The sequence below is a fragment of the Natrix helvetica genome, assembly GCF_964273705.1.
Source record: "Natrix helvetica genome assembly, chromosome: 2".
In the NCBI taxonomy this organism is placed as follows: domain Eukaryota; kingdom Metazoa; phylum Chordata; class Lepidosauria; order Squamata; family Natricidae; genus Natrix; species Natrix helvetica.
Window position 1 is genome coordinate 65,488,980 of NC_138552.1, and position 11,579 is coordinate 65,500,558.

Sequence of the window (11,579 nt, forward strand, 5' to 3'; positions counted from 1 at the left end):
GGGAGTCAGGCAGCATATACATTCAGTCAATCGATCAATTTTGCCTTATGTTTCCTTATCCTTATTCCTTTATTTTCTTGTTCGTTTGTTTCTATCGATTATTATTTTTTGTAGGAGAAGGAGTGGTAGAATCTGGGGGATGGAATTAAAAGAGGTATCAGTCTAGAATCCCTACATAGCCACAAGCAGACTTAGTCCAACCTCCCTTGAATTAATCTAATCTAACTCCAAGCAGGTATTAAGTGTTAGTTGAGAAGATTCTCAAGGATATGTTTTTAAAAAATAAATCAGCTTAATTGAACCTTCTCATGTGTGGACCACATGGTCTTTTGTGCCTGACATTTTTATCTCTATGTCTTTTTTACTGGGAAAAAAAATCAAAGAAGAAAGTATTAAATGCAGCCCCTAATCAGTACCCACTCATCTTAGAAAGGAGTTCGGATAGAAAGCAAGAACTTGAAAGTGATATAGCTAGTAACTGCCCACCTGAAGTGAAAGCATAGTGCAAGAAACATCCAATCAACACAACTGGTGAATTCCATTAGATGCTCTTCAAGTCTTACTAGAAATATACACTATTTTCCAAGCAGCAAATTTAATCATTCCTACCAAGCGATTTCTATTTCAAGTTATTATAAAAGACAAGTCAAATTTCTGCATCTACACCTAGATTGTAAAAGTCCAGTGATTAGAGATTCCTCTCAGCAAATCATCTTTTATTTTACTCAGCAAATACTGTCATTCATTTTCCAGTGAAAGATTAATTATACTACATTTTCAAGACACTCAAATATAAAGGTATTTAAATGAAAAGCATACTTTCTTTGGAATAGATGACATTTCTTTTCTCATCGTTCGTAGCAAAAAATCAGGCATATTATTTTCAATATCTGCACGTGTTCCCTTTTTCTTTAGCACTGCAGCCAGAAATGAAATAACCTAGGGAAAGCACGGAGGAAATGTTCAAAGAACAGAACAGAAGCAGGCAATGAAAGAATATGTAACTATGTTTAAATCCACAAATAGGAAGAATGCAAACTAGTGGGATTTTGATAATGGGCAAAATGGCAAAAGGATATTTTACATCAATCAAAATCAAGATCCGGAACAAATACTGTGTTTCCCTGAAAATAAGACATGGTCTTATTTTCTTCTGACCCTCGAAATAAGCGCCTGGCTTTATTTTCGGGGAGGTCTTATTATTTTTGAGGTGCAGGAGGCGGTGAGCGTGACCACCTCATGGCTGCTCCTGTGTTGCAATATTTTTGGGGAGGGCTTATTTTGGAGGGAGGGCTTATTTTAGCACATGAGCTCAAAAGCCCGATTGGGCTTATTATCTGGGGAGGTGTTATTTTCAGGGAAACAGGATAGCAAAAAATTGTTAAGATTGGTCTTCAAAAAATGTAAAGATAATCAACATCAGTACAGAAGCCCATTGAAAAGGGTGCAAGACTACTGTATGTTAATTTAACTACACATATGTATGCTGGTTCCAGTCTCTTGTACCATTTAAAAGCACTATTATTCATAAAATTGCCTTAAAACCAGACTTTTAACTTTCAATCAGGTGAACACATTTAAAAATGCTTATGTTTAAAAAGAAACTTGCCCTGCCAATATATGTGTATTTTCTTTCAACTTACAACCAAGTTCAAATTCTTTTGAACAAAAGTTTTTTGTCAAAGAAATTGTTTTCTCGTTATAACAGCTTCCTACAAATTCTGTTTTTTCATTATAACAGCTTCCTGCAAAATCATGCAAGAAACTTTTATAGAACGTTCAAAGTAAACCGAGAGTGGTAAATTATACAATGAAATTGTAAATTGAAATCAACATGCAATTCAATCTCTAAATTTCACACAGAACACTGTTCTCTCTTGGACATAATAAGTTACGGTATCTTTCTGAGAGATAATAGTTATTTTTCCCTATGTGACAATAAATTACAGCTATTTTCTTCAGATAATGATTTTGTGCGATATATTATGAAGACTGATATCCAGAAATAATGCAATTATATTTCCAACAGGTAGAATAAAAAGGCATGCAGCAATCAATCTTGATTTTTAAGAAATATATGGAATTTATATTTTATAGTATATACATTTCCTAGCTTGTGATTTAAAAAATTCAGTTTCATCAACTGTTTGATTTCCAGGTTTATTTAGTATCTTAAACAGCATGGGAAAGCCAGTAAAGATATTTCCAACTTTGTCATTATCAAACTTTAACCAATTCCATAAGGCTTTTTAAAAGCCAAAATAGTCAAAGATTCAAAATCTCTAATACTGATCTGAGTGAAAAAGTAAAGTTTTGATTTATTAAAATGTTGATGTTTAGCTTTTTATAAATCAGTTATCAAAACTGCCACTTAGAAACTATGCAAGCATCCAAAACCAAACTAATATAAGTATTTTTTTCTCTGTGTTAATGTTCCTATTAAGTCCCTGAGAAAATTTTATAATAAGATTATAATTACTTGATTTAAACAGTATGGTATATTTTGAAAAGGAAAAAAAACCTTTAAAATTCTTTTAAAAGCTTCTCCTAAACTCTATGCCAACTTGTCACTGCTGTGTTTAATTCATCGCCCATCAAAAATAATGCAAGAAGCAATATACTACAAGATAGCAAAAAACTCACAAAGAAAAACAAAACTATACTCATATTCAACTGCTTCATTTATATATCTTCACCTCCCCTAAGATTGCACTGTGAAGCCCTACACAATTTAGTTTTCTAAATAAATAATTTGGATGCTTTATTCAATTTGAGAAATATTGTCAGGACCTTTACAGGAAAAGGAGAAGGCAGAAATACCTGGATTGTTTTCCCAAGCCCCATGTCATCTCCAAGAATGCACCCACTTTTACGAACATAATGTCCATGGAAAAACTGGGCCCCTTCTCTTTGATAATCACGTAGGTATCTATTAATGGTATAAGGGATCTCTTCCCCATTGTTGGACAGCTCAAAGGCAACCGTCGGTGATGGCAGACTTCGGTCTGGAAAATAAGGCTTTTCCAAATCTTCATCATCGAATATTAAATTCTTCTTTGTAGTTTTATTTGTTTTGATCTGGGAGAGTTTGGTTGTAAGTATTTTCTCTTCCTGATTTTTCCCAATGGAAACTGAGGCAAAACACTTCCCGTTGCCATTTGTTTCAAAAGACATAGTAGCATCTCAAAACTTCCAAAGTTCAGGAAAAGGTGCAAGACATCTATCTCCAACATGCCACTGCTCTGTTAAAAGCACATACAAATAAAATAACATTTCAGACTGAACAAAAAAGTAGAGCAATGCAACAAAACTTGGAAAGAAATCCTTGCTGAAAATAACACTGGAATGTAGATGTGTATACAAAGTACTAAGCTTTTGTCATTATCCATGCTGGGGATCAAGCAAGATATACATTTGAATAAATAAACCACTAAAATAACCAAAACTGTCAATTTGACAAATGCATATTTCTCATTGTGTGTTTACTGTATAATCTTCAACTTATTTTAAAGAAGGCTAACTCTCAAGGGATAAATTCCACAGAATAAAATTGAAGACAAGATTGCATGTCATATAATAATACTCTTATATGTGGAAATGCCCATGAACATGTTTTTGAGTAAATACATTAAGAATTGTACCAGATTACCAACCAAAGATTTACCACTGTTTTTTCTATACAATACACACAGATGCTGAAGCTCACAACACCTAGCAATTGCTGTAAAAAGGCTGATGCCTCTGATATTGGAGATAAGCATTAATAACAGTAGGCCAATTACCACCTTATAATGCTTGAATATATTTAACTTCTATTTAAAATTATCCTAACCGTAATCTTTACCATCTTTAATAAAACTCCTGTTATTCTACATCATCTATAATAGTATACATTTCCACCATGTTTCTCTTAATCTTTTTCCAGGTTAAAAAGGCCAGATATCAGCAAAGACCATGGTTACCGGATTTTGTTTTCAGTGCTTTATGAAGAACTATTGTCTTAACCGCATCGCTGGCAAAGAAGGTGGATGAAGAATTAGAATGGAGAAGTCCAATTCACTGTTTTATAGCGACATATTGGGAATTTTTTTCTGGATTTTTTCCTCCCTCAGCCCCCCGTCACAACTGTTCTATTTCTAAATGTGAATTCAAAGTTCCATTCAGTTTAAAAGAATTATCTTGCTAAAGAACAGAAAATCAATGGGAGAGTCCTGACTTTCTCTCGTTTTAGAAATAAAATGATCCTCAATTGACAACTGCCTTGTTTAGTGACTGTTCAAATTTATGACAAACTGAAAAAGTAGCTTTACCATCAGTCCTTGAACATAAGGCTATCTGAGTGTCCCCACAATCAAGTGATTATGATTTGGGCACTTCACAACCAGCACACATTTACAACTGTCACAGTGTCCCATGGTCAGGCTTCTAACAAGGAAAGTCAATGGAGATGCTGGTAGGGAAACTTGCAAAGGGCCAATCATGTGATATCACTCTTAACAACACCAGGTAATTCATTTAGCAAATAAAGCAGAATACATGATGTTTCACTTAATTAACACATTGCTTACCAAGGGAGTTTCCAGTCTTAATTGTGTTAAATGAGAAATTTAAAATGCAATAATGATTAGACAGCAATTAAACTGCAATATTTGCACTTTTACTTTTGATCTCTTATATCCTTACATAAGATTGAAACATCGATTCCAGCATTACTATATTCTCTCTTTCAAGGTAAGTAATAAAATATAACTCACATCTAGAATTCACATACCAAAAATTTTTTAAATCCCAAACAGGTAGGCAAAGGGCATAGCAAATGCAATGCAAATCCATCTGACTTTTTGCCATTAAAATCATGAATATATCACTAGAGAAAGAGGGTTGTATATGCACACAGAGCAATCTTTGATACTTTGAATGTTGTTTATACTTTGAAGATTGTTTATAAACATAATTGCAAAATCTGTCCAAATTAGAGCCAACTAATGTCTTTGTGCTATTGACAAAACCATATTACTATTACTGTATCAATACCCTGCTTAGATCTCATTACTATCAACTCTTAGACAATCATAAATACTTCATTGATTAATAAGTTAAAGAACACCCACAAAGTGAACTCACTTCTTAGCAACACAGCCTTCTTTTTACTTGCTAGCAATGCGTAAGTACTTAAGAAGTCACTTCTGCTTTCTAGATTTTTTTTCTTTCCAATCTTGCCCACAGTCCTGAGATTTCCTAGTGGTTTCACATCCAATACTAACCAAGCCAAACTCTATTTAATTTGCCACCTGTTAGCAATTGCTAGTAAGCTACATGCCACCTACTCAACAGCTAATAGACTATGTGGGGAAAGAATCTGAGATGAAAACAAAGCCCCAGCAACACATGCAATGTTGTGATAATTTGGTCATAACACATTCATACTGTTTCAACTAGACATATTCCTAAAATACAATTACTGTTCTTGCATATGATACAGCTCATCATGTTTTTAACTAATGCAATTTTCTGGGTTTCCAAATACCTCCCTAAACTATAAACTTCAACACATGAGTAGCTTGCACAACACAGTAAGGTAAAATTGATTTGTTTCTGGTTTAATGTGTTGAGCAAAGCCTTCTAAAGAATCACAGAAAGCTTTCCTGTTTGGCTTCTTCTTGCTGTCTTAGACATAATGAGGTGTCTATACAGTACTCTGTCTTATTAGATCAGGGCTTAACTTTTAATAGCTTTAAGATGGGTTGGACTTCAACTCCCAGAATTCTTCAACCAGCATGTTGGCATAAGAATTGTGGGAGCTGAAGTCCACGCATCTTAAAGCCACTAGGGTTAAGAAACAATGTATGAGACAGAGGAAGGCAATTTTAAAAAGCACTGGGGTTTTATTTGAGTTGATTTTGAGCTGCCATCTCCCACCTGCAATCATCTAAATAAGGCAACATTGTGATAAAGCGACACAAAAATATTCTAACTTCCTGCTGCTACCTACTGCTTATCCAGCCTTTTAGAGTCAGATGTGATCATCCTTGCAAGTTCCTGTGTAGCCTTTTAGGATGTCTCAGGCATAAATGTTGGGAGTCAAGTCGCTTATCCTTTCTTTCTGAAAAGAATTCATCTGAATATGTGTATCATATACAAACTGCGCACTGAGACGTGGTAGAAACGGCTCTCCAATCTTTTGACTTACTTCATCGAGGCTTTAGAGGCCGACTTTGTGAATGAAGTCCACTCAGAAGGCAGCAAAAACCCCATACACGTGTATTTATACACACAGACCTATAAGACATTTGTTTAAAAGGTCGGAAGCAAAACAGGACATTAGGATACATGTAAATAAACTCATGCTACCCGGATCTCCGCATTAAAAGATGGCTATTCTGAAATATCTTTCCTCGAGCGAAAATTTCTGCTGTTAAACGTCTCTTTAAAGTTTGAGAACTTTAAACCTCTCTGAACTAGACTAGAAGACCTCCAAGGTCCCTTCCAACTCTGCTATTGTATCGTATTGAACGGCGCTCGCTTTACTGCCATAAGCCACCCATCTCACCGCCTTCCTACCGGTACCACCATCTAGTCGCAGCCGATGAAATCTCGCGAGAATACCTTTCAGTTCGGCATCAGGTCTCTAAGAAAGGCTATTGGTGGCTGAGCCACTCTACTTTCGAAAGGAAATCACCATAGATGTATAATCGTAAAGAGTCACTTCTCAGGAGATGCATCCTACATAGAAGTCTTTTATAAAACCTTTTCCTGGGGACTGGCCGCCCGTGGCAGCGCAAATCTTTTCAGAGTATCGAGGTGACTCTAAAACCTACTTTTGTCTGCATGCGGGGAAAAGAGAGCCGATTCGGTGCAAATAGAATGGAATGAAAAGGAATGGAATAGAATAGCTTTATTGTCACTTTGAATGTAAAATAATTGGCATATATTAAAATGAAATTACGATGCATACAGCTCTAATACAGCTTAAAGCATTAGGCTAGGGACCAGGAGACGGTGAGCTCTACTTTTATTTTAAGCATGAAGTCAAATGGGGAACCGAGCTTAGATCATTCTTTCTCAGCCCCAGGAAAAAGGCAGTGGCAAATCGCTTTGGAAATTTTGCCAAGAAAACTGCAGAAATTGCCAGGAGTCAGCATCCACCCCACCATAAAAGTTGGAGGAAAGTAAACATTTATAATGCTATGCAGCCTCTCAGGCAAAGCAAATCTGTTTTTTTCCTTCATATAATACTCTGAACAGCAGAAGTTTTCCCAATTTCTCGGGGAGACTAAATGAAGCATGTTCCCAAGGCAGCAAAGAGGATGTGCAGTAAAGAGAAAAACACAAAGTCAACTGACCCCCCAAATGAATGAACTCTAACTCTACCCCAAAAATGCAGTTGTGCCTTATTAAACTAAGAACTTATCTTAATGGCTCACTAACCATAGTATGAAGTTGCCAACTAACCCACTTATAGAGGATATGTCCTCAAAGTACGGCCTTCATCTCATCCTCAGAAAAGGGCTTACGTTCATCTGTAGATAGCTGTTCTAATTTTGAAATGTTTTTGTGACTCAATTTCAATTAACAATATTAGCAGCGATAACATCTTTAGATTTCTAAACACTGGTTGACAGGTGAGTAGCAGTGATTAGCTCTTTTCTGATTCAACTTAAACTTCTCTCCCCTCCTCACACGTCAGCCAGGCTGTTAGTCCCACTCACCCAAGTACAGGTAGTTCTTGACTTACAACAGTTCATTTAGTGACTGTTTGAAGTTGCAAGGTCACTGAAAAACGTGACATGACCATTTTTCACACTTACAACTGTTGCTGCATTCCCATGGTCATGTGATCAAAGTTCAAATACCTGGCAATTGACTCATATTTATGATGGTTGCAGTGTCCCAAGGTCATGTGATCACCTTCTGCCATTTTCTGACAAACAAAGTCAATGGAGAAGCCAGATCCACTTAACAACCATTTCACTAATTTAACTGCAACAATAATGACTGTTGCAAGAAAGGTTGTAAAATGGGGTGAAACTCATTTAACAAATATCTCACTTAGCAACAAAAATTTTGGGCTCAGTTGTGGTTGTAAGTCGAGGACTACCTGTAATGATCTTTCTCATCAATAGCTGATCCCAAATAGAAGAGCACGTGAAGTGTTCCAGAAATGCTCAAAGGCCCATCTTTTTCCACAAGCATTGGGACAGAGTAAGGCTGGAGCACAGTGAAGTTGTTTGTGAATACCGATAGTCCTCACTTAATGACTTGCCCAATTTAGTAACCATTCAAAGTTATGAAAAAAACCCTCCTCATATAACCTTATATGACCTTCACTTATAACCTTCACATTATCCCTGCAGTTACATGGTCAAGATTCCATCACTTCACAACCAGCAGGTGTTACAATACATCCCACTGTCATGCAATTGCCACTTGTGTGAACATAGCTAGCTTCCAACAGTTAATGGAGAAGTAAGCAGTAACATTATAAATTGTGGCCACATGATGCTTCACTTAATCATGTTGCTTAGCAATGGATTTGCTCATCCCAATTGTCATTAAACAAGGACTATCTGTATATTGGGATGTGCTGCTTTTGGGAGAGATCAGAGCTTTTGTAATTGTGTTTATGGTTTTTACTGTTTTTATTATTATTATTGAGGCATTATGGCTTAGGGTCATGGCGATAAGATGGGGGGTTATATAACTATAATAAACGAATAATGAATTCAAAGTAATGCCCTTAAAAGAGTCCTAAAGAAAACTTGTAAGGAAAGGACCACTTTCAAGTCATATAAACAGATCAGATTAAAGCTCAACCTTTATTGGAGTAATTATAAATTATGCTGATAAGGTTTTCTTCAGAGTCAAGACCCAAAGGAATTTACAAGATGGCTGTGAAGAAGAGGACTAATCCATATATAGATATAAATACATGCAGATATATAGATACGTACATACAAACATATACATGTCTATGTGAAAAACAACTAAAATAGAGCTGAAAAAGCAAGCCACTTGGCTATAGACTCCATTGCTAAGACTGGGCACCAAAATACATGTCACACAAAGTCTGAATATGTTCAGCAGCCAAACATTATCTACTAATCCGGCCTAGCCAAAGGGGAAAGGGCTGTTATACTATTTATAAAGACTTGACAGTGCCTTCCTGCTAGAAGGGCTCATGGGATATTAGGCATTTGGGGGGGAGGTAGATTAGTTGGGATCATCTTCTCTCAACTCCCCACTTAGTGTGACTATGTGCTGCAAAACCACTGCTGGGTTCTGCTGCTTGACTAAGTTAGTGGCTGATTGGATTAAGTATACGGAGGAAATATGAACCTATATGTTTCCATAACAACTATGGTAGGTAATCAGACATTTAGGGTCAAATGATGGTCATTCTGAAGTCAGACCAGCTATATTCCAATAATTTGTTTCAAGAGGCAATGCACTTTGGCCCTTGCACTCTTCAGCCTGAATAGTCTTGAAATGTATTTGATTCCACTGATTCACTTCTGTATGTTATCTGTTTAATGGATGGTTTTAAGAAATCTTGTCTTTAAATAAATATTGGCTATAAATAGATGATTAGAGAAGCACTTAGCTTACCCTATTGCAAAGAATAAAGACTGTGCCATGATACTTTTCCTTCTATTCAATTTATATTAGATATTTATGTGGAATGTTCTTATTTGTTTTTGTCTGGATGAATTATTCTGACTTACGTAAGTGACTCTAATTCCACTGGATCAATTTAATTATCCATCAGGTTATTTTATTTTATTCTGGGTTTTTTGCCGCATAATTTCAAAAACAGAATGAGATTTTATATTAGGAACAATATTTTTAAAAATACTTTTAATCAAATCAGAAATAAAGTTCAGTGACTCAAACCATTAGTAAATAAAAACTTACCACATAAAGATGCCCATGGGTTTGAGCCTCCATTTATGGTGACAAATTAGAAATAAATTTAAAAGACAGACTTATATGTGCAATGTATAACTTTTTTATTTTCACTGATATTTAATACATACTTGTTTTATGATGCGACAAAATAACATTTTCACCAGGACAAAAATTAGGCATCAAGTCTAAGTACAATTTTCTGAGAACAAGCTTTATTTATTTATTTACAGTCAAGCATTCTTCTGAGTAAATTGTATGTAAATGGATTATTTTCTAAAGTTTTTCCAAAAAGACATGCTGTGTACGATCAATATATTTAAATAGGCCGTACCTACATTCTTATGTTACAACATAATTGAACTTTGTTGTAGCCTGCCCAGACTTTTCTAGAATTGGGGTCTGTTATACATGTAGTTGAATATAATTAATTAATTAATTAAAGACACATGCTGATTATTGATACAACATGCTGCAATTACTCCACTCCTGATTCTTATTTATTTTATAATAACTTCAGGGTGTTTTACATTATTATATAGAATATAATAATAGGAAAATAGGAAAGCTATGGCAAATCTAGACAGCATTCTAAAAAGCAGAGACATCACCCTGCCAACAAAAGTAAGTATAGTCAGGGCTATGGTTTTCCCAGTTGCAATGTATAGCTGTGAAAGTTAGAACATAAGGAAGGCTGAGTGCCAAAGAATTGAGGCCTTTAAAGTATGGTGCTGGAGAAGACTCCTGCGAGTCCCTTGGACTGCAAGGCAATCAAACTGGTCAGTCTTGGAGTAGATCAACCCTGACTGCATTTTAGAAGACCAGATCCTGAAGATGAAACTCAAATATTTGAGGCCACCAAATGAGAAGGAAGGACTCTTAGGCTGGAGAAGAGCCTAATGCTGTAAAAGATTGAGGGCAAAAGAAGAATGGGACGACAGAGAATGAGGTGGCTGAATGGAGTCATCGAAGCAGTAGGTGTGAGTTTAAATGGACTCCAGAGGATGGTAGAGGACAGGAAGGCCTGGAGGAATGTTGTCCATGGGGTCGCAATGGGTCGGACACGACTTCACAACTAACAACAACAAAGTTTTATAAAAGATTCCTTTCCTTAGGCTGATGGTGCCCTTTTACTGTATTGTGCATGAAAGCATTGTATAAATTTGCAATTCGAAAAGGCTTGTGTGGGAATAAATCCCATTGAATTCTGTGGGACTTATTTATGAACATCTAAGATTGGGCTGCATATGTTCCAGCAATTTTCCATTTTCATCCCCTCCTATCTAAAGCCAAGAAGTAGCTCAAAGCTATTGTTTTGTGACAGTGTTTTTAGAGCCCCTAGGCAAAAAGTCTTGCAGCTTGTAGAATCTCTTTGTCATAAACCACAGCTTTTAAAATTTCTGGGTGTTGGCTTTGCAGTTTAAAAATAATATGTGGGGTTTTGAAAGTATATTATTTTCCTGGGTATTCAGACCACACAATCTTTTTGCAAAGTACTATTCTTTGGAGTGGCATTTAGCCAGTATTCAAATTCTGCTAAGCTGGTGAGCTTTAGTATTCTGAGCTTGTAAAGAAAACTTGTAATATATATGAAATTAAATAGAAGTGCTCCATCTTGGCCTGTGGAGCAACATTGTGCCAACGAGGGCCTCCCTAGAATATTTTGGATAATTGCT

General features: G+C 35.9%; 1 protein-coding gene across 2 annotated transcripts in view; it reads right to left on the bottom strand.

The window, feature by feature from the left end:
- ERCC6L2 (ERCC excision repair 6 like 2) overlaps positions 1-6,624 on the bottom strand; it is a 76,838-nt gene extending 70,214 nt beyond the window's left edge. Inside the window, exons 1-4 of one of the 2 annotated variants that reach the window (XM_081941701.1) lie at positions 6,607-6,624; positions 6,191-6,279; positions 2,821-3,242; positions 820-939 (exon numbers count right to left, since the gene is read on the bottom strand). In XM_081941701.1, coding sequence (XP_081797827.1) covers positions 820-939; positions 2,821-3,174 — 474 coding nt within the window. In that variant the 5' untranslated portion in view covers positions 3,175-3,242; positions 6,191-6,279; positions 6,607-6,624. Of the gene's footprint in view, positions 1-819; positions 940-2,820; positions 3,243-6,190; positions 6,280-6,561 lie in introns of both variants that reach the window. The other variant, XM_081941700.1, reaches the window with a different exon arrangement.
- Positions 6,625-11,579: the final 4,955 nt, after the last annotated feature.